Source organism: Sturnus vulgaris, chromosome 6 (assembly GCF_052056855.1).
Source record: "Sturnus vulgaris isolate bStuVul1 chromosome 6, bStuVul1.hap1, whole genome shotgun sequence".
Classification (NCBI taxonomy): domain Eukaryota; kingdom Metazoa; phylum Chordata; class Aves; order Passeriformes; family Sturnidae; genus Sturnus; species Sturnus vulgaris.
In genome coordinates, this window is record NC_142248.1 from 5,282,462 (window position 1) to 5,306,027 (window position 23,566).

Here is a 23,566-nt window from a genome sequence, read left to right on the forward strand (position 1 = left end):
GTCTTTTCATTCTGTGTGGGCTTGTTAATCTTGAAACTCATGGGGGGCAAAATGGAAATGCATTTATGTATATTAACTCCAAACTGTCTCCTCCCAAGGCAGAGAGACCTGATCCCTTCCCAGGCACTGTAACCTCTCCCAGAACCCATAGGCTGCAAATGCAGAAAGTCAAATGCCCAGAGCTGATGCCTGATGTCCACTCCCCGCACTGGCAGAGCTGGTAGGTGAGGAATGGCAAGTGGACTGTGTTTCCTCATCTAATCCAATGAGGTCTTTGATGTCTTAAAAGCAGAGGCAGGCTGTTACATAATTTCCAGGCTGCTGCAGTGGAGAGCCACTGGAGGCGGCAGGTCCTGACTCAGAATTAGACCCAGCTTTCTGTTTGCAGGCAGAGCTGCAGGGGCAGAGCACACATTGCTGAGGTGTCAGGCAAAGTCCAAGCAGCAAGGTGATAATAAATAGCTCAAAAGTAAGCACTGTCAGCAATGAGACAAGCCTGGATCCAAACCAAGGCTGATTTTATCTTCTGCCTTCAGAGCTGTCAGAAGTGATGCTGGTGAACCTTCCTGTGGTCACAGTGCCTCTCGCTGTAGGTTCCCCAGCTGTGCAGGGTGGCTGCAGTGATGGGGGCAAGCCTGCACTCCTGCCTTTGTTGTGGCACCATAAAGCTTTTGTTCAGGTCCCCGCTGTGTGTTTTCCTGGAACTCCAGCCTGGAGAGATGACTCCAGCATCTCTCATGATGTTTGCTCACTCCTTTGAAAGGCTGCTTTGTAAAGCCTAGCTAACAGCTGAAGAAGCCATATGGCTGCTTAGCCAAAGAGAAAAATACAAGGTGTGTGATGCATCCTTCCTTGAAGGCAGGTTTCTGTGTCTACCTGTTTCACAGCAAGGCAAGGAAATAATTGTGTAGGCTATTGGAGTGATGGTTGCTGCTGGATACAGGCAGCAGTAGCTTTTCTCTGGCCAAGTGCTGTCTTGTGCCTGCTGCCAGGGCCTGCAGCAGCTCGACTGCTGCACAGGGAACAGAATTCACACTTGTGTGATTCGCAGAGCTCAGCTGTGTGTCTGCAATACTCCTTTGGGTCAAGCTGGTCTTTATTACTGTATTTGTCTCCTCATTGGCTGGGAACTTCTGTTGGTGCAGGTCTGCTAATTATTTCTGCTTCATGTGGCACTTTCTAGAGCAGCTTTCGTGGAGCAGCTGCAGAGACTCCACAGCAGCTGCCCAGGTTCCTTATCATGGGTGGAGCCCCCCGGCAGCTCAGCACTGCTGTGGAGCACAGCGCCTGGTCCTGGGTGCCAGCAGGGACAGCTCCTTCCAGACCCTGCTCCCATGGACCCATAGATGTGTGTGGATCCTTCCAGAGGGAGCCTGGCTGCTCCCATCAGCGTGCTTGGTGTGCCTGGGCTGGCTGAGCAGGATCCCACTGGAGCAGTGACTAATCCAGGCAAAGCCAGGGGTCCTGGCTGTGTGGGATTTTTCCCAGAGCTGCTGCCTGGCTGCTTGTGGTCTGGGTCATATCACAGCAGTGCTGCCTACTTGGTCTGCCTGGGCTGCTCTCCTTGCCTCACTTTCATCTCTTCAAGTGGGCTTTCTCATTTATCTGTTGTGAACAAAACCAGCTCTAGGAAGAGTCATTTTAGGATGCGATTTCATATTTATCTTGTGGTTTCTCCACTGTGTAGGATCGAAGTGATCTCTCTGCTTCTGTCAGTATTTCCCCTCTTGTTAGACAGAAAAGGATGGGGGTGGGAGGGTGCTCTAGATATGAGATGCTGCAGCTCACACAAATTTGTGTTTTCTAGAACACTGCCAAGAATTAGGTAGGTTTTAGTTTGTGTGCAGCTGGCAATAACACTGTAGAAAATACTTGCCAAGTAAGTATGGGTGATGCTTTTTTTTCTCAAATTAATAGCAGATTATCCACAAAGCAGTGGCTATGTGCTTGTAGAGCCTGTAAAAGTGTGGTTTAGCACTAGAACACAAAGCCTCAGCTGCCTATAAAAGGGGGCTGCATTTAAGAAATGCTGTAGTGGTCTGTAGAAAAATTGATTTTTTTTTTCACCCAGCAAAATGAGGTCAATTATTACGAGTATGTTCTGGATCAGTTTTACTTCTGTTCCAAGCTTATGTTGTTTGATGAACTAATATTAATATGTTAATTTGAAGGTGGCTTTTAAAAGGCATTCCTGGCCATGTTTGGCTTGGAGACATGAAGGGAAAGCAGAATTTATCCATAATTAAATGTGTGTTTGTGTAAACCTTTTCCCTCCAAGATAATGGCTTATTAGTTATTAGCAGGAGAATTCATTTGTACCTTGCTGTACTGCAGACATGGCTTTCAGACAAGATTTGAAGTTAGCTGTGCTGGCTTGAGCCTCCTTGGTGTTTTCTGTGGAGTTCCTGCCAAAGCTATTTTGCTGTTTTTTGCCTCCCTTCTGCTTGCATGTAGCACCCAGAGCAGAGCAATCTGTGCTGGTGGCACGGCTGCCACCCCAAAATCCTTCCTGTTGGTTCTGTCCCGAGGTTGGCACCACACCCATGCTGCTGGCTGAGTGCTGCTGGCAGGCAATATCTGATTTTCCTCAGGCACAATCCAGTGGGTACCATTTTCCCATTGGGAATGCCCAGCTCCTGCAGTGGGAGGGAGGGAAAAGGTGCTGGGCACTGCTGGTTTGAGAGAGAGGAGCCCCAGCTGTTGTGCCTGGGACAGCTTTCACCTTCTGGAAAGATGATGGGACTGGAATTACTTCATTGGGCATGAATGGAGAAACTTGCCTCGATTTCTCTAATAGGGAAGGGAAAGAGGAAAATATCTGTGCCAGAAAAAAGGAAGGAGTTATCAGGAAAGTATGTGTATTTTATAAGGTGGTATCTGACTGCCTTCAAAATTTTTTTATTCCCAATTATTTGGGCATGACTTACTTTAAAGAGTAGTAAACACAGACATGTTGTGGGAAGATCTTTACTGAGAAACAAATGAAAAGTGATTATCTTTGCTTTGAATCATGTCTTTAAAAACTTAAGGCATTTAAAAATTTACTTAAGAGCTTTCTCTTAGCTGGCCTTAGTGGTGTATCTGAGTCAGCTATATTGGTTTTCTGCACTGAGAAAAGGGGTCAGCCTGTGAGATTTCACAAGGTCCCTTCTGCTGCAAAACATCTCTCTCCAGATTTCTCAACTGCACGTACCTGTGCTGAAGTGGGGACTTTGTTTCTCAGCAGAGCAGCAAAGATTAAAGGCAGGTTTGCACCCCTCACAATGAGCATATAGCATCCCGTGGTGTGCCAGCAGCAGGGCTGGGAAAACACCCTGGGGAACCAGGAGAAGCTCATCTGGGGAGGGAAGGGAATCACTGCTCCCCCAAGCTCCCAGTTCAGTTGTAACTGCAAAGAGGTGGAAGGTGGTGGCTGAATTTTTTCAAATAAATGTGCCCTTCAAGCTTACTTGGTGTGAGTCTTTATCTGGTCTTGCTTTAAATAGAAGATTTATTTTTCCTCTTAGCTCTGTGCTTCTGGCAAGAAGGGATGCAGCAGCAAAATGAGGCTTGTAATCTAGACAAGGTGTGATCCAGACCTCCACTGCAGCTGCATTGAGTAGCTTGTATTGATTTGTCAGCAGACCCTGGAGGGTTTGTTAATGGCAATTTACCTGTCTGGCTTGCTCTGAGGGATTAGTGTTTGGATTGAATCAATTCCTAAGCCTGACACTTCTTGCAGGAAAAGATGGAGAGGTAACATTTCCAGATATTTTTAGGATGGGGAGAAGTGAAATCAAGTGTGGTTGATTTTTTTTTTTTTTTTTAAAGTCTTTTCCACAGGAAAAGGGAAAATCTGAGATGATAAGTGAAAAGTCTGTAGTAACTACAGTAACTATGTGGACCTAATCTCTTTTTAAAGGAAACCTTTAGAGTGAGATTATGCAATCTCTTTAGCATGTGGAATTGCTCTAACACATTCATAGGAGCATTATAAATTTGTTACCACAGAGTAATGATTAATATATCTATTTTGCAGTAGATACAGCTGTACTGCCCATTAGCATGTACAAATATGTTGTTTGGTTGCTGACATAGCTGCAAATGAAAAAAAAAAAAAATCCCTGGAAGTAGAAAATTATCAATAATACTAACTTTTAGGCAAAGTATCTGGAAAATTGTATCCAGAGTGGGGAATACATGTAAAATGAAATCTAAAGTTCTATGGAAGAGAAGGAATTGAAGAGGAACACAAGAAAATAAGCATCACATCCTCATATGAGTGTATAGATATATATATATATGTACACCTTTTTATTTCTAAGTGGTTTAAAATAATACAGTATGAAAAGACCAGCTGTAAATTTCCCCTGCAGTAGATGAGAATTGCCTTGAGCTACAGGTTAAAAATTAAAGAATTAAGTAGTTTATTAATAAACTGAAAGCATTTGGAAGGATTAAAGTCCCATATCACTCCATCATTATCTATTGTTCAAGCAGAAAAATATTTATAGTGTAAGTGGGTTTCACTTTTTTTTTTTCCCCCTCATGGGAAAATTTTCTCCATTATGGATTTCTTTCTCCCTCCTTTTTCACACTGTTGGTTTTTCCTGGAAAGATTTTTTGTTGTTGTCCAGAGGATGATGTGTAGTCATTTATTCCTGTTGAACAAATCTAAAATTTGAATGGACATCCCAAGAACTTAATATTTCCCTCCAAAACCCATATTTGTGCTGGAGGATCTTCTTAAAACAGTCACTTTCCACGTGTTGCTAACATTTGGAAATGTATTTTTTTTTCATTGAGTGAACGTATTTATCCAGCTTGCTAATTCCTGTTGTCATTGCCCAGGTGAAAAATCTCTCCCAGCCTGAGAATGTCACAGAGCAATGTTTCCTCCTTTTTATACCCAGCTTGGTGTTTCTTTTGGAGGGAGGGTGCAGAGGTGTGCTGCTTTCTTGGCTTGGGGTGCTTCCCCAGTTTCCTTGTCTGTGTCAGGGCTGAGCCAGGCTGGTGTGTGGTTCCAGGAGGCAGGTTTAGGATCCAGAGGCAGGTTTAGGATCCAGGCCAGGATGGCAGCTCAGCAGGAGGCTGTGGTGGTGTCCAGGCAGTGAGGTTACAGCAGTGTCCCCTGGGAGTGGAAAGAGATGTGCCTTTGTTCCTTGGCTGATGGAAGGTTCCAAAGTGCAACCTTGACCTGGTTCCCCATTAAAAACAAAAAGTGTGTGATGAACAATAGGGGAGTCATCTCTGGCTGTTGTGGGCTGCCCTGGTACTGAATCCTTTCAGAGAGGCAGCAGGCCTTATTCTCTATCAGTATGATCTCTGCACCTTTTTTAGGATGCAGTACTAGTGATTGTTGTCCCTTTCTCTGAGGATCTCAAAACTTTTCAGAATAACTGATTCACTTAGCGTTGTCAGGAGAACAAAAAGACAGCTGTTGTTTTTACACCATTCTTGCCTTTGGGGAAGTGGGAACAAAAAGCTAATCAGGTATTTGGATATCCTGAACTGCAAACAGGCATATTGACATCTGGACTGTCTGGTCCATGAGAATTAAGTTTATCTAGAAAGAGCAGGTCCTACCAGTTCTTCTGCAGCTTGACACTGCATACTGAGATGATCCAGCTTCTCAATACAAAGAGAATGGCCTCATGGAAAGACAATAGGCAGGAACAGAGAAGTAGATGTTAGGGAGCTGAACTTGGTCACTTGGTCTACTGTGCAATTAGAGAAGCAATGAGCAAGTGTAAAAAGAAGAGAGTGGGACATTTTCATAACATTTGACTCTTTGATTGCCTCAGTCATGTAATCGAGTTATAGCATATGTGGGTGCACCATTATGGTAAGAACCATTTTATTTTCTGGACTCCCTCCCTGTGACCCTTCCCATTTCTTGGAGATGTTTCAACTGCTGTGTCTTGCATTCTCATGTGTAGCTGAACAAGAAGGGATTAAGGAATGTCTAGCACTCACACTGAGACCAGTGCTGGAAGAAGGTACTGCAACATGACTAATCTTAATGTAAATGCATGAAAAGTGGATAGCATCTGGCAAAAGTGCATTCTTCCATGTTCATTATAAATAAATAAAAGGCAAATGCATGTCTCTCTTTTTTCTTGGCAGAACCAGCTCCTTGCAAAAGGCTTGCTGTTTATGGAGGAGAAGGTCAAGCTGTGTGAAGGTAAGCATAGTAGGAAACCTATTTTGGAAGGGAGTTGTGCTTTGATGTTTGGCCAGATGAGATGATTTGCATGTCTGGAAGGCGTACAGCCCTTTCTGGTGCTGTCCTGGGGTGTCACACAACCCCTCAGGAGCCCTTGTGAGGCTGAAGAGAGGATGGGCTGTTTGAATAGCCACAGAGCCACAGTGCTCCCACCAGCCACAACAGCATCACAAAAGCAGGAACATGGGTCTCAGCTGAACCTGGGCTCATATCATAGCAGGTCTGGTCTGAACATGGATCCTGTTGCAAAACTGCTTGGAACTGCCTTCTGCCTTTCATTTCTCAATGTGATTGGCAGCTTGATGTAAGCACAATATTGGTTTCTCTGTCATGCTTTTGAGAGCTGAACTATCAAGCTTTGTGTAAATTTAAAGAAAAGAACAGTCCCAGGGTGAGAATGAAATCCTTCAGGAAAGAAGTTGATCACACCTGGAGCTGTGTTCAGAGTCCTGCAGAGCCTGTGGGCCAGGGCAAGTGTGCTGTGGGCACTCAGTGCAGGACGTGTGGGGAGCTGGTCACATTCAGTAACTGCTTGTTCAAGCGAAGCCAGCACGTCTTTATTCAAAACCAAGCTGCTCTTTGGTTTGACCCAGTTTTCTAGCCTGCAGGGAAGATCTCTTGCTAATCACCAGTGCCTTGTATGTGGGTCATTAAATGCCAATAGATGCTTATAATCTCACCACGTCATTGCTGGTCCTGGGTTCCTGTGCACCACTCTTCACCAAGTGACTTCACCCAGCTGGCAGGCTGTAGGATTTGGGCCCCACAGGATTTAAGGGGTTGCCAGCCTCCTGCTTGGGGTGTAAGGCCCTGTGAGGGAGGAAAAAAGGCAGACTCCTCCTTTTTCCAATATGTGGGTACGTGCCTTGTCACTGCCAGCTCTTCAGAATGAGTGCTGCACTGCTTACCAGAGACTTTGGGTTCTGTATGCATATAAAACTATTCCAGTATCTGCTTTAGCATTATGAAAATTGAGTTTGAGACTGTAATTAGCTGGGAGCTGCCCAGGAGTGTTTTGCAGATGCTCAGGTAGTTTGGGTCAGATGAAGTTCCCCAGGCAGACAGCAAAACACCTTCTATGCCTCATTTTTCTGTCCCTAACTTGAAGTGACACTGGAGCCACTTTGCTGTGCAGGCTGGCATTGCTGCAGGAGATGACTCACGGGCACCTTTCTTTTATAATGTGTGGGCTTGTTGCATGTCTTGTTGTCACAGCAATGAGGATTTCTTGTACACACTTCTTGGTTAGTTCTGCCTTCCTGGAAAAGTTCTGCTGCCCCTGCACCCAGGCAGAGTGGCTGCAGGGCATGGCAATGTTTTATCTCTGTCTATTTTTCAATCACAGCCTCTTTAACGTGATTTTTCTTTATACAGTCTGTCAGAATCTCTTTCAATGCCTGCAGGATTTATGCTTTCTTGAAGAAACAAACCATTCCTGCTTCCCCTTCAGAAGGAGAAGTGATCTCTGACATTTCATTCTGTCTCCAGACAGCAAGGCATTGCAGTCCTGGGTAGGAGGCAAAGGAGGGAAAACTTTGAACATTCAATTAATCTGTTTCCTGTTGTGTTTTTCGCTTACACTTGGCTGTTGTGGGGGTGCTGGCTGGTTTCTTGTCTGCCTGCAGTTCCAGTTTTGAAGCCAGAGTCATACCTGACACAGTGAAGCATCTCTTTGAACCTTTCTGTGCTTCTCTGTGGGCCGGCTCTCTGCTCAAAGGGAAATGTCTGCAGCATGTAGTCCTGCTGGATCTCTGCTCTCTGGCTGTGTCCTAAGCAGCACAACCCATGGGCAAGCACAGGGAAAGCCTGTGTGGAAGTCTACAGATGAGGAAAGCACTTCAGAATGATAAGGCTCCTTTGAGCTGCAATTTTACATGTTCTCCAGTTCTCATGTAGGGCCTTTAGTGACCTTGAGGCTGAGCCTTCAAACCTGTGTTGAGTGACCATCTTCTATTACTGCTCCTTGAGTCTAGACTGCTTCTGAACTCCAGCTGAGGCTTTATAAGAGGTATTCTGGAAAATTCTTTTGTCAGAAACTTGTGGTTTTAAAGCCGGGTCTGTATTTGCGCCTGAGATTTCCAGGGATGTATCTAAAACTTGAAATAAACATTGCAAACCTTTAGCTACAAATCTTAGAAGCTTTGGGCCCAGATGCTGAGGAGTGGACAGCTCTGTAAGTCAAACCTGTGAGCATAATTTGATCACAATTGTATTCCTGTTGTGGGAATCCCAAGATACACAGCTTAGTCTGACTTCATTTTAAGTACCCAGTTCCATTTGGGGGTTATGAATTAGAGTCATATAAAGGGTTGACCACGAGGATTTTGTTTGGGAGCCTTCACAAGTGCCTCATTTGTCTTTAGTGCCTTTGTTGGGGTTCCTGGCAGGTACCTGACAGCTGCTTGGTACTGAGTGGGTGCTGGAGGGGGCTCAGCATTTCTGACTCAGTTGCAGGATGGTGTTGGATGAGAAGCTGATGTTGGCTGTGACCTGCTGGTCCTCAGATTCAGCTGTTTTTGTGGGGGCTCTCCCCTGCTAGTTGAGTTAACTGTGAGCTGTGCAATTGCACAGTCCTGTGCTCTGGAGTTAAAGCCTCTGCTTGAAGAGAGGCTTCACTCTTTTCTTGGAATTGGTCTCATGTTTTTCACAGAACAAGCAATGGTCACAGCCTTGTGTCTCTGTCAATTAAGGGGAAGCTTAGCTGGGTGATGTCCAGTTTTGGGCAGAAACTGCAGAAGTGAAGTCTCTCTTACTTGGAGAATTAGAGAGTACTTGGAAATTCCAACTTGCTTTTAGTGTCCCTGTCACTAAAACTCTTGCTCCCAATCTCTGTTTTCATAGGTGAGGATCGCATTGATGTCCTGTCTGAAATCTGGGATCACTATTTTACAGAGACTCTTCCTACACTCCAGGCAATATTCTACCCAGTCCAGGTAATCCTAATTGCAGTTCAGTCAGGTGAGGCAATGTAACTGCAATGCCTGCTAATGGCAAGTGGTAACTTCTCTGCCAGCAGCACTGTTTGGTCAGTGGCTAAATACATGTCAAAACCTTTAAACTAAATCTTGGAGGAAGTGGAGTTTATCCAAGTATTAACTGTGAGGAGGACTGCTAAAATCTACTGGACAAGCACGGTGTTTTGGTCTGAATTTATTCCCAATTGTCTACTCTCTGTGCTTAGCTAAGCTTGCACACTGAAATTGTAGGACTATACCTTGTGTGGACTGAAGCTCTGGGCTATTTGTATTTCTAGTTCCTTCTCTTTTATGTAGCTGGGACTGTTGGTGCAGTGACAACACTGACAATTTGTCTTAGAGGTATAAATCCGAAGACTAGATCAGAAGAAACTGTGTTTAACTCACCCTAATGACTTTTGAAGGGCTTATATCCCATTTGTACCTTTGGGAAATCCTCAGTTGAGTTTTTTGCAGCTTCAGTAAGGGGACATGTAAGTCTATGGGCAGAGGAAGAACGAGCACTTTGTGTAAAACCTTTTCATGCTGGGTATTTTGAAAGCTTAGTATCCCATCAGAATTGTTGAGCTGTATCATTTTTTTTCCATGTAGATTTAGTCAGGGTTTCCATATGAGCAGTCTAATTACCTCCCCGGCCTATTTTGAACTTTTCTGCCATCAGAGAAAAAGAAAAATGTACCTCATGTGGAGAATGACGTTCTTGGAAATGCTAGCCTCCTCCCCTTGACTTTTGCCTCTTCTGGAAGACATTATTTCCAGAGCCTTTGAAAATTATTTTTCCCTTGTATTGTTTGAAAGGCAGCAGGTAAAGCTCAAAGCTTGCCCTTTTCCTCTAATCCTATTAAAGCTGGCATTTCCTAAAAGAGAAAGGACTTCTGCAAAGACAGACACTAACCTTTCTACTGTGTTTATTTTTGTTCTTTCCTTGCTGCAGATGCCTGAAGGTAGGTGTTTGACAGGTAAAACTGTGCACCTATAATACCCTCCCTGTCTCTCCTTTTGCAGCTAACTCTCAGTGAGGGAGTGACCTATTTAAGCAGGGCTTTGTCTGCACTGCTGCTACCTGTGTACTGTGAAGACAGTTGAGCTGACTGTGTGTCATACCCACTGATGCTAATAATTCTGCCACTTAACAGAAAAATCTACTGCCCTGCTATTAAATGTCTCTGATGAGAAATGGGACAGAGGTTACAACACTGTGGGTACAGCTTTTGGAAGTAACTTGGTCATTAGTCGTGGAAGGATGACTATGGAATGTTGAGATTCTTTGAAAACTTAGTTTTTTCGCTGTATTTGTCTTGTCACAATTTCTGAGTCACTCAAAATATGTCAGCAAAGCTGTAAAGTTTGGGAAGTATTGCCACTTTCTGGATGAGGAATTGAGAGGTAAACAAACAGGATATTTAAAGCTTTGTATGCACCTAAGTATTACACAAATATATGGATTAAGCTGCCTAAATACATCCAAGAATTTAACTCAGAGTAAATTGCACTAGGCTACCACAGAGAGAGTTGCTGGTGCAGCAAGAAATAGAAATTGCTCTTATGCCAGGCCAGTGTCCTAATAACAAGAGTGGGTTTTTCCTAGAAATAGGGAACTGTATGAAACCATTGATAGTGTGTCACAACATGTGAGGAGAGCTTGTCCAGCCAGTGCCTTCCATCAAGCTGCAGTTGTTTGTACACTGCCCTGGTAGATGGAAGAGTCAATTTGTTTGTGATTCCCCATCCTTTCCTACAAATACCAGCAGGTTGATTTAGTTGTGCTGTTCTGTGGTGCCAGCAATTAGCCATTCAGAATGAAACTGAGTCAGCCACATGTGTGAGTGTATGTTACCTAAGCTAGTAACTCACACCAACCTCGTATCTCAGCCAAGTTTCACCCCAAGGCTCTTAGCTTTTGCAGAAATATGACCTTTAAGCAGACAAGTTGGTTAAATTGCTGTACAGAGGGAAACTGTGTAAACAGGTCACTGGCTTTCCTATAGTTGCAGCTGTTGATGTGACTATTGGTGTGGAAAAAAGAATAGCAAATCTTGTTTTGCTTGGCACAGAAACATATTTGCATTTTGAAATGGGGTATGAAGTTAATGGGACTAAACTGCATAATATAAATAAAAAAGTTTGCAGCTGCTGAAATATAGTTTCAGTATAGGCACTGGTCTTTCCTGCATGTTTTTTCCCTACACAGTGATGGTTTAAAACAGCAAACTGCTTTTATTATGGCCAAGCTGCCCTCCATACTATTGTTTTTAATTCATATTTACATACTGATAATGCTGTTAATTATGACACTCAACCTGTTATGAATTAATGATTAACTGCTGTTAATTTCTTCCAGCTAAATATTTGCTATGTTGAGTATATTATGGAGATCATAAAATGATTCCCAAGCAGACCATGGGGCAGAGATTAGCATGCTGAGAAGAACAAGGCAAACTTTTCAGGCTGGAAAGTGCTGGGCAGGGCTGGGGGGAAAATTTCTGCTACTGAGGTGCAGTGGGGCAAGAGAAAATCATACAGATATTAAACACAGCAGAGGGAAAGGTGGTAATACCAGAATGCCAAATGGAGTTAGACTGTATTTAAATATGCTGAGAAATATCATCTGTTAAGCCTGCTCACTTGTGTTGTTGATGTAAAAGAGGAATGCCTTGCAGAAGATATTAAAGCTGTTGATTTTAAAATGATATTTGGTTCAAGCAGGCTTGCTAGCTTTGCTCCAGCCTAAATCCTAAAATCTGTAATGGACTAACTTGTAGTTTTTGTCGTATCAGCAAGGTCTAAAGTGCAGATGTTGAGCAAAAAGAGGTACAATATAGGTCAGAGGTAGGCTTAATTAAGAAATATTCTGAAACAGCTTCTTTCCCTACCAAGCCTGCTCTGCTTTCTCAGCTCCAAGTGCCAGGAGCACAAGATACATCCAGCCTGGGCTTTTTAGTGAACAAATTGGATAGCAAGTGGGTTTTATGAATACAATACATAGTCATTTGGTGAACTGCAGGCCCATTTCTGGCTTAACTATAAACCTAGTGGTGCCACAGATGAGCTGATGCCCACTTAAGGTTTTGTGTGAGACTGAGAGGGAAGAAATTAAAGAGAATCATGAATCCTCAACATGAATGGCTGGGGGTGTTTTGCCACAGCAGCAATGGGCAGAACAGACCCTCCTGCCTGTGTGCCCATGTGCTGGTACTGTGCTCACACATCCCTTTATCTGCACTTGGATTTTGCCTTCTTTATTTTTTAGGGTCAGGAGTTGACCATCCGTCAGATTGCTCTTCTTGGCTTCAGAGACTTGGTCTTGCTAAAAGTAAAGTTGGAAGAAATTCTTCCCCTGGTCCAGACAAAGGTTCCAGCTTCCATTGTCCAGATGCTGTTAATTCTGCAGGTGGGGAGCCTCTGCTCTTCTTTGTCTGACTCACCTGGGGATCTTGACCTCCTTGAAATCATACAAACACTGGAGGAAAAGTGGGGAGATAAGGGGGTGTGATATGTGCCTGTCTGGGAGTGGTCAGAGTTAAAATGAGAACTGAATTTGGATGCCTTGAGCTTTCCTGGGAACAGGTAAAGATGTTGCCTTGAAAGAGCCAAGTTTTTGAATTTTTTTTGGTACCTCTCCTCCCCATCTAGGAACAGTATCAGGACTAAATTTTTTCACACAAATTTTTGTTTTCTAGCTTGTCTGAATGCCTATTTGTGCCCTAGTTTTCCTGAGTTCTCAGTTTTGCAAGGACAGGGCAAGTCTCTGTCACAGCAGATAATGGAATTTGTATAAACTGTGGCTCTGGCTGCTTGACACCAGCTCCTTGGCTGGCTGGGATGATGAGTAGTGCCCATTAGAGGAGAAATAGCTTTTGGCAGCAGGCAAAATGAAAGGCCTCTCCCAAGAAATCTAGAGCATCTGTGATATCCTCTTTATCCAGATCTCAACAGAATACTTTCAAAGCATGCCAAATACAGCCAGTTTTGTTTTTTTCTCATATTGCCCAGCCTGACAGTCCTGAAAAATGCTGTCTTACATGTTTGAGTTGATAGAATCATAGACTGATTCCTCTTTTCATTTGCTCTTGTTGATTATCATGAGGTTTGCACAGGCCCATATCTTGAGCCTTTCAAAGTCCCTCTGGGTGGCATCCAGCACACCAAACAGCCTGGTGGCTTTTATTTCTTCTCCCACATAGTGGGTGTCTGAGAATGAAACTTAATGGAGCACAACCAGAATTGTTAAGTGGCTAAGCTGGTAGTTCTGTGTGAGTTCTCACTGTTCTGATGTTCCAATGACCCAGTCTGGATTAGCAGGTGATATTAAAGTGCTACCTCAATTTCCCTAAATTGTTTTTTTTTAATACAAGAATCTTGAGAGCAAAAAACATCTCAAAGTAATGCATTTGAGGAAAAAAACTTAATGAGGCTTTGCAGGAAGTAAAGTCTGAACGGTTTCTGAAATAACTGTTAAATTGGTTGGTGTTATCTACCATCTTCACATCTGTAAGCTGAACCACAGAGGGTGCTTTGCCTGCAGTCCTGCCTAGGAAAAGAGCAGTGTTTGCCCAAGGCGTGTTAAGGCTTTTCTACAAAGAGGTGTTTTCTGCTAGAACCACGCTGGCATAATTACACTGCTGTGGTACACTGTGCACATCCTCAGTGGGAGCACACCTTGTACCTTCCTGTCACTTGCTCAGGAAAAACCCTGTCTGCTCAATGTCCATAGGGTGTGACTGTAACTTAAACAAGGAGATTGGCCTGAGAGGCACCCAGACCTCCATCAACTGACACACTTGGGGTATTCCAGTACAGAGAGATTTGACAGACCCCAGGGTTCATTAAAAAATCTTTTAAGGGTAAAGTTAACATTTTTTGTTTGATTTTCAGAGTGTCCATGAACCTACTGGCCCCACTGAGGGGTACCTACAGCTGGAAGAACTGGTCAAGCAAGTGGTATCACCATTCTTAGGTTTGTGTGAGGATCACAGCTCCTCTGGTAGCACCTGCTTGCTTGGTAAGACATGCACGTTGTATTGAAGCTATTATTGGGGTACACAGCTGGGGTAATGGGAGGCATTTGTGCTGGAAAGGAAACATGAGAGACAGAAACAAAGGCTAAAACACCCTTGAGAAGGCCCTGATTAATGTTTCTGAGCATAGATTTTTGTGAAGGCTTTTTCTTTTCCGTGATCTAGTGAACTATTAGTGCCCCATCACTGCACACACCCACCCACAGTGTCTTCCCACTCTCTGGACATGGACTGGATTTTAAAACCCCTTTGTCCATGGCTGGTGTGCTGCTTTCACCACAGTGAGAGGCTGTACCTGGTCCTGTGCTGCCTGCTCTCTGTCCCTGCTTGCTGCCCTGCTTCAGCTGCTGCATCACTCAGCATTTGCAAACACCAGAGCTGTTGCATATCAGTTCTGAGGGTGACAGGAATTTTGCATGAAGCCTTCCTTCCATCTGAGGATTCTATTTAAAAAAACCCAAATTAAAATTCTGTGTTTAAAGTATGCATAAACATGTCTAGGTGAGAGAATTGGCACCTCACTCAAGGGAGAATATGCTTTTTCTGGGGAACTTCTTCCCGTGATGCAGGAGCTCTGCTTACACATGTGGCCAGCCAGAAGAGGTTGGCTAGCTAATGGGCACAGTGTTACTGATTTGATAGTCAAGAAGATTTAAATAGAGCAAGTGAAGAAAGCTCCAGTCTCCCTCTGTTTTTACTAGCTTTAGCTTTTGCTTCAATTCAAAATTGTAGCAAGCTGGAGACCCACAGCCTGCCTTTAGCAGCATACGGGAAAAGATGGTCTTGTGGTAGAAGAACTTAGCACAAGTCAGACAATATGTGTCTGTAATAATCTCATGGCATTGCTTTAGGAAAACTGTGGCTCAGGATTTTTGTTCTTGTGGCTGCTGGGCAGTCAGGTATCTTCTGTGCAAGTGAACGTGGCTGTGCAGTCCAGTGTGGATTTGCAGATCTGATCCTAAGGTTCAATCTAGACCAAAATCCCCCCTGTAAAAGTTGGACTTTGACAAATTTGATTGCCCTGCTGTTTATGGATGCTGCTTATGGGATAGCTTGAAAGGTAGCAGCCTGACCTGTACTGAGGTTTCTAACCATCCTGGATTTCTGCCAGCTGAATGAGGCATTTGTGCCATTAAAAAAAAACAAAAAACCTACACAAAATGGCCTTGTAAAGTTTATATGCCTTAAAACAATTGAACTTACTTTGATTTTAGCTGTCATTTATTTGTGTATATTTCCAAGGTGGCCTTTTACCCTTGCTCCACCCTGTGCTGAGCATGAGGAAAGAAGGAACTTGTGTTTACAGGACAAGACAGGGACTGCAAAACAGCACTTTTCTACAAATAACCTTGGTATTTTCAAAGTGCTGCTGTGGAGGTGGCTTCTTTTCCTTACCTTTGACTTGTAATCAGGCTTCTTTCTCTTCCTCTCTCCCTCTTTCAGTTACCTTTTTGCTTTCTCAGAACCAGTTTTTTCTCTCACTGGGCAGCCTGTAATGCTGGTGAAGCCCAGCAGGTTGCCCATAGTAGCTTTTGGGAAGGTGCTGTTGGGCTTTGGGTGTGCTTGTGTTCTGCACAGCTTTTCTGGAGGCCAAGCTGCCCTCTGGACTGGAGCCTTCAGGGTAAATAAATGAGTGTTGGGAAACGGGACTGAAGGTGTCTGATCCCAGCTGTAGGGATAAGGCTTCAGCCTGCAGGGCTGCTGTACCTTAAGCTGATTTAAAGCAAGAGAGGGGTGAAAGAAGGCAGGGGAATTGTAGATGGCAGCATTCCCACCTGCTCTCTGTTAGTTTTTGTTTTGCCTGTGTAAATTAGCCATAACCTGCGTGGTAAGGATGGAATATGCCAAAGGGATCTAGCTGGCTAAGAAACAAGGTTTATATTGAGGATAGGAGAGGAGATAAAACAGCCACACATCACTGCTGATCTGAGGTTGTTTGCAAAAAAGTCCCATAAAAACCCCTCCCAGATTATATTCCTGGTAATAAGGCACCAAAATAAAAATAAAATTTTTAATTAAGCTATGCATGACAACTCCCTTAAGAGACTGTCTTTTGTGGCCAAGGAAGTAAAGGGGGAAAAGTAAAGCAATAAATGCATGTTCAGAGTTTAGCCTAATTTCACCTTATTTTTTTCTCAAGAATCATATCCCAGTGCCCTTTAACACCACAGCTTGCTGTGGCTTGAGCTGCCATAAAGAGTGTATTTGCTGTAACCAGCCTCAGAAATGTTTGTTGCATACTCTTCAGCTTGGAATTAACCATTTTGAATTGATGTACCACTGGCAGTAGCAGGGTGAAGTGGTGGCTGCTCATCTGTTCCTCCCTGCAGCAAATAGTTTATTTAATAGTTTATTTTCTGCTTTTCTTCCTGATACAAGCTTCCAAAACTCTTAAAACCTTCAGTGAGGAGTGCTTTGCTTTGCATTTTGTTGCTCTTACGTTCTGCAGTCTTGGTTGGAAGCCTTTTATATCTTTTAAAGGCTTCTGACTTTATGAAATGAGACCCTGCACTTCAGTGAAGTTTGTGAGAAACAAGGAGACACATGGGGAATGGCTCCATCAGCTGCTGCAGGGATAGACCCACAGGAGGTGTCCAGAATTACAGGGAACGTTGCAGGGGGGTGGAAGCCAGCAGGTGAGCAGTATCAGTGTCTGATTCAACCTGCTAGGGTGGGATTACAGTGAGCCAAGGTGAAACTCTGTCCCCTGCCTTCCTTCAAGCTTTCCGTGCCAGAATTGAAATGTGCTTTGTGATTCTGCATTGGGCACTGTGTCTTGGGTCTGTGCTTTAGACCAGGAATTGCTCCTCCTTAATGATTTTGCTGAACAGATTGTGCAGCCCACTCCCATCCATGCTGTGTCACTGCCTTTGCTCTTCAGCACAAATACTGCCTTTCCCTGTGCCCCTTTTTCCCAGTTGTGGACTGTTCCTGTGCACTGTTACCTGTTTTATGTGTCCAGCCTCCAAACCAGACGTGTTGCAAAGTGGATGAAATGTCCTTTTTCTGGCATGATCTTTAAAAAATACGGTGGGAAAATGGCCTGTTCCTAGGCAGATGGAGAGACAGTGCAGTGTAAGCATCGGGAATTTCACATTGCAACAGTTAATGGCACTTCCTGAGAGAATTTTTTCAGAGAAAGGGATGGCAGTTCAAATCCCCACTGTGAATGTTTCTTTTGGAGACTTGTGCCACTTTAGTGTCACTTATTTTAGTGAACCTGCATGTGAGAGTACCTACTTGGTCTTCACTCCTTAAAAAGAGCAGACTCTCAGGATGCTCAGGAGAGTGCCCTTGGCTGCAGTGGTGACATTTTGGCTGACTTCTCTCACAGGCAAGAGTCCCTGCAGCAGGATGGGAGGTCTCTCCTCTCTGGGGCAGGGGCAGATCTCCTTTCCCAACACCCAGCAGTATGAATTAGTGAACTCCTGACTGTTTTCCAGTGGTAATGAAATGGGGCACTGTAGCTGCACACTGAATTCTCTCTGTTCCCCAACTGTTGGGAAGGACGAGAATTTAATGGAGGAGTTTTGCAGAGATACAGAAGATTCTATAGGAATGAGAGCAAGTTTTGATATAGAAGAAAAGAATTGCTGAACCGGTCTTACTGGGTAACTAGAAGGCAAAAACCAAGTAAGTTAGAAGGGGCTTTTATGGCTTAAAGCAAAGAATGAATCCACCTCAAACAAAAAAATGTTTTTACCAAACAAAAGGATTTTCACAGGCAAACAAAAAAGCCAATGTTGCAAGTAGAAAAAAGATCTCAAAAATTTCCACTACAAAACAAGTCCCAAACTTTAATATGTGACTACTACTGCCGATGATTTAGTCACTAACATAATATAGTAATTTTAGCCGTTTAAATAAGTTATATGCAAATATAAAAAGTATTGTGCATAATGCTAATTAGTAATCACACATTAAAACACGTATTACAACCAAAACTAAAATCGAGCTTCAAGACACACAGCTTGCCTACAGCCAGCAGCTACAGGCTCACCCACGAGCCACAGCTAATGTCACCTCCATCACCCTCTTACCCCAGCACAGCCTAGCGCTGTGGGCAGTGCTGTGCCCATTGCTGCTCTTTGTTTTGCAGAGAGACGCTACTCCAGGTGCCGCCCCAAGGCGCTGACCCCCCTGACCGAGCAGGAGGGCGAGGCTTACCTGGAGAAGTGCGGCAGCATCCGTCGCCACACGGTGGCCAACGCTCACTCGGATCTCCAGCTGCTGGCCATGGCCTCCATGATGCACACGGGCATGGTGGTGGAGGAATCGGACACTTCTGACAAGTGCGGCCTCCTGCTGCAGCCCAGCTGCTTCAGCCACAGGCAGTGCTCCAGCGAGCCCAGCATTGCCGACGGCCCCGACGGCGTGGTGGCGGCAGCTGCCGGCAGGCAGGAGCCTGCCGAGCTCAACTGCACCTCTGTCAGCTAGGAGGAGTCTGCCTGAGGAGAGGAGAACTCTGTGCACTGAGCTGGACAAAGTGGTGTCTCATCCCTGCCGGGGAAAAAAGAGAAAAATAAGGATTTTGCTCGTGTCGTTGAAATGGGCTCGAGGGTTCATGGTGGCTGGGAGTGCTCCCCGGGTGGGTTCCTGTGGCTGGGAGTGCTCCCCGGGTGGGTTCATGGTGGCTGGGAGTGCTCCCCGGGTGGGTTCATGGTGGCTGGGAGTGCTCCCCGGGTGGGTTCCTGTGGCTGGGAGTGCTCCCCGGGTGGGTTCTTTCACCAGTCTGGGATCATTGGTGATGGAGGTACCAGGCTGCTCCCAAATGACCACTGAGGGCTGCAAAGGTTTTGCTGTTGAACAGCACAGTCTGCCTTCTGTAAACTTTCTCCCTCTACTAGTAGACTTTCTACTAGTAAACTCTTTGGCATCAGGTTTCCTTCTTTTTCTTTGGTATGATTCAAATTTGAGTTCTTTCTGCTTTTCTCCATCTTTCCCAATTGTGTTTCTTCTTTGTTCTTTGTCCCTGCAGTGGAGCCCTCTGTTCTCAGTGTTCTCTTTGCTTCTGGTGCTAGCATGGTGAATGCTGAGCACTTCATTTCTCTTCTAAAGTTGAACTCAGGGATGAAACCATTTGCATCCTGCAGAAAGATCTGCTGAGGTGGCTTGTGAGAAGAGGAGATCCTTCATTTTGCTTCCTATGGACATGCATGAAAAGTCCAAATCAGAATTAATCAGACTTAGTTTTTCCCAGGCCCAAAGAGAGCTGAGTATATGTGGAGTCTAAGCTGAGTACTTTATTTGGTTCCAGTCATATCTTGGGGGTTCTGGTGTAAATTGGGTGCAAAATACACTGAGCATTCTGGCATTTGGCATCAATTTGCTCTCAGAATTTCAGTGGTGATAGGGCTGTGATGAAAGAGAAAATCAAATGGGAAGGAGATGCTGTACCTGTGTGGGAGACGTAAAGGTGCTTCTCAGCACTGGGCCATCGTGACTGCAGTTCAGGATTTCACCCTGGTACTTTTAGCACTTGTGGATTTCGTGAGACCAAGGATAATCATCAGGGTGTGGAAAGGAGTCCTGGCTCAGTGTATTCATGAAGTGCTCCTGACCTCCAGTGGTATCTGACTCACTGCAGTATTGCTTTTGAGATAAAGTGAGGGCTGTTTGCAGTCTTTGGGTTTGTTTTTATTGTGAAGATTAGGAGTGGGTCCAGTTTGCAGGTGTCTGTGTCAGACACTGCAGTCTGCAGTGTCTGCTTTGTAGCATCACTTGGTACTCCAGTGCTGCTTCTGTGGGGACACATCCAGTCTGTTTGAGCTGTCCCCAGGATACTCTGCTGAGGTCTTGCTAAGCAGATTTACAAGTGTAATTACAGGCTTAGAGGTGAACTGCAGTGTGCTGCCTTAAATGTCAAATCCCATTAAAAATATGGACACAACTACCACTTGAATCTACTCCAAGTGGTACTGTAAATAAGTGTGTCTTGACAAGGAAACAGAAGATTAGGGTGAGCCTTCAGGCTGTTTTTTTACATTCTATGACATCAACTGCAGAAATTTGCCCTGCTTCTGTTGGGCATTAAACATCTGCTCCACTGGCTGCACTGGAAGTACAGCTCTGAGCTGCCAGGATTTGGCATTAGTAGCACGTGCAGCAAAAGGAGAACAGGTTATTGTTGAGCCACAAAGCATCAGAAATACCAGCTATGAGCACAAGCCATGCTGCCTTGATAAACGAGGGTGTTGCTTTGCGTACTGTGGTTTGCAGTGCTGAGAGAGATACTTGGAAGAGCCTCCTTTTCCCTCCTGTCACCAGAGCCCTTGGCCTTTGGGGAAAGGCTGAGTGTTTGGATCCCCAGCTGTGCTTTCTATGCCAGGAAAAGAGGTTCAGTTGTTGTGCTGGCTGCCTCCTCCTCCTCAGAGCACCCACAGTCCAGCAGAGGCCAGGAAGATGTGCCTTTAAGCAGTGTTCCCTTCAGATGGATTGTAGGATAAATTGGACTTTGTGTCATCTGCCCCAGGGCAGCCATGGGTTGTGGTGGAGCTTCAGAATGTCTGTGGTGGCAGCCAAGCCTTGCTGGTCTCAGCTGGGTACAGATGATGGTGTCCTGCTCACAGTTAATTTCTTTGGCCCCTTGCCGAGTTAAAGCCTTCTCTTATCCACACTGATATGTGTGGAGAGGTGGTCACCCTGCAGCATTTCAGTTCACTCTATGAATGCTCTTCTTTCTGCTTCTCCTGTAACCCTTTGCCTTCTGTAAATACCCAAACCATTTAGATTAGAGAGCAGCACCCTCTTTTATGGTGAAAACTAGAATGAATTATTTATTTCCTGACATATTCTTGGATCTTCTCTAGGACTACTAGGAGTTAGTCCTGGTTTTAACTTGAATTTCTTTTGTTTTACACATATGTATGATTTTAATTATTTTGGTTTTTTGTATCTGTTACTTTGCAAAAATTTGCACCAAGCCCTCTGAATCATGCACTTGCCCCGTTGTTTTGTTTTTATGGAGAATTAAAGCTGGTGGCTTTACTTTGTAAATGGAAGTAAACACAACTGTTCTGTAAACCACACCGAGTGTATGGTCATGACCACCACATTCACAGCCACGTGAGATTGCACAAGCCTCTGCAAGAGCTTTTCTTGTACAGCCTGGGTGAAGCTGAAGGTGGCTGGGAAGCTGTGCTGTGGTGGCAGCAGTGCTGAGCAGCTGCTCTCTGCTGAGGAAGCTTCCAGTCCTCTGGAAGCAAGGACTCTGTCCCTGTGCCAGAGCTGCAGCACGACAAACACTTGCATTTTGGATACAGCATCCTGGTTTGGGGTTATACTGTGTTGCTGACCATGTCACACAGTTGTTCCAGGGTCACAGGGTGGGTCTTTTCTTCCCTCGTGGTCACCAACTTGAGAAAACCTCCTGGAGGAGCTGTCAGAATGAGAAGAAGGAATTTCTCTCACCACTTCCTGAAGTCTATTGCCTTCTACTTCGATAATGACCTAGACTGAGTCACTTCTCACCACACTGAATCTGTCTTCCCTTTTTACTCTCCTTCTTAAGGTAAGTGATTTATTCTGTGTCCATGCAATTCTGTCATAAACTTATTGATGGGACTATTCTTAGTACCACTGGCCTTTTTCCTGGTACTCCCTTAGCCAAGCAATGTTTTTATTGGCAGAAAGCAGAGCTGCTTCTGGCCCTAGCCATGTGGACAGCAACTTGGTTTATTTTTTTCTCTTTTTTTTTTTTCAGTCAGAAGACTTGTTGTGTATCTTGCTGCTGGCACTGATGGCATCAGGGTGAACACTGCAGGGTTTGGATTGCCTTTTCTTTTTAAGTCCAAATGGCAGTGGGTTCACCTGGAAGGCCTTTTGGCACTTGCCACTGAGTCAGCAGATGGAAAATACTTGGCACTTAGAGGCAGCTGTGTCCCTCAGAGAGGAGAAACTGCAGGTCTAGTGAGAGACAAACTGTGGTGCTTATGGTGTGCTTAGTTATGTGACCTTCTTAATTTTGCTGTAATCTCAGAGTAGCAGACTTCCCTAGCAGGATTCCCTGTTCCTTCCCAGCCTGCTCTTTCCAGAGTGCACCTCCCTCACCCTGAAGGAAAGCTGTGTCAGACACAGCCACCAAAGGGTGTCTGAGCTCCTGAAGGAGGCCAGGCTGGCTGTGTTCCCTGGCTGCCCCTTCCCACCTTGGGACAGGTCTGCACAGAGGCAGCACTGCTTCCCACTCAGAGAAGCAGGTGAGAAAGCAAGACCCACCCTGGCACTGATTCCCCACAGTGCCCAGGGAGTTTCCCAGCAGTACCTGAGCTGGAAATTCAGCCCACAGTCAACATTCTCTGTAGGAAAGTCACTGCAAATTTTCCTGTTAATTAAAAGTGTGAAGAGCAGGGTGTTTGGTATTTCCCTGAGGAAAGAGGAGGTAATTAGTCATCCTGTTCATATTTCCAATATGGAAGGTGGATCTGGCAGGACAACAATAGGTTAAATGGGATATTCTTGCTTGTCCACACATTTGGAGAGTGCTTTCTCTTCCCCCTTTCTCTTCCCAGCAGCTCCAGATAAGGGCACCAAGCTTTCAGCTGCATAAAGAAAAGCTTGAAAACAGAGGTAGCAGTTTTTAAAGCAACTTTGCTGCAAAGGTACAGCTCATTCTCATCAATGTGGTGCTCAGAATTGCATGCTGTAAAATAACTGCCACTTGCCACCTGAGAATTGGCTGCCTTTTATTCATTACTTGCATCTGAGGATACCTGGAGTACTCTTGGTAGTTATTTCCACCTGGGAGAGCAAGTGCTGTATAATTAATTGTTGTGCCAGTTTACATCCCTCCTCTGTGTAAATTCATCCCTTCCAGAGGGCTAATCCTGCCCCAAGCACTTCTTCAGGTCTTGTGTAAGCTGTCCTAAGTCCACAAGGAATGACAGCTCAGATGTTTGAGTAGTTTGGGTGCATTTCTCCAAACCAAGTGATGAAGTGACAACTCCAGTGCATAAGTAAGTAAACTGAAAATTGTCATTATTTATCAAGTTGCTTGCTGTGCATGGCCAGCACTTGGGGCCACAAATATGGGCCCGTGTGTAGGTGAGTCACCTGCATGGGAGGGAGCAGTAAAGAAGAGGTATATGCAGATAAAGGAAATGGCTGACTAGATTCATCTTCACCTGAACAATTGGTATAACAGAAGGTAGAGGCTTAATTATAGTTTGATCACCAGGCTTTGCAATGAGCAAAAGGAAAGCAAACTCCTTAAACAAAAAGACAGTGGCTTGAAGGGTCTCACCTACCCTAAACTGCCACAGCACAGAGCAGATTTTCAGTAGCTGTGAATTGCAAGAGTATTCAGGGAGTTGCTCTTTGAAATGTCTCTCATTTGGCTTCAAAGCTAATTCCTACTTAGGGCAAGAGCTAGT

General features: G+C 44.7%; 1 protein-coding gene across 4 annotated transcripts in view; it reads left to right on the forward strand.

The window, feature by feature from the left end:
• PRR5L (proline rich 5 like) overlaps positions 1 to 21,226 on the forward strand; it is a 42,258-nt gene extending 21,032 nt beyond the window's left edge. For all 4 annotated transcript variants that reach the window (XM_088166793.1, XM_014873534.2, XM_088166792.1 and 1 more), the window contains 5 exons: positions 6,106 to 6,163; positions 9,047 to 9,138; positions 12,431 to 12,571; positions 14,056 to 14,182; positions 18,298 to 21,226. In XM_088166793.1, the coding sequence (XP_088022919.1) occupies positions 6,106 to 6,163; positions 9,047 to 9,138; positions 12,431 to 12,571; positions 14,056 to 14,182; positions 18,298 to 18,635 (756 nt within the window). In that variant the 3' untranslated portion in view covers positions 18,636 to 21,226. The remainder of the gene's footprint in view (positions 1 to 6,105; positions 6,164 to 9,046; positions 9,139 to 12,430; positions 12,572 to 14,055; positions 14,183 to 18,297) is intronic.
• Positions 21,227 to 23,566: the final 2,340 nt, after the last annotated feature.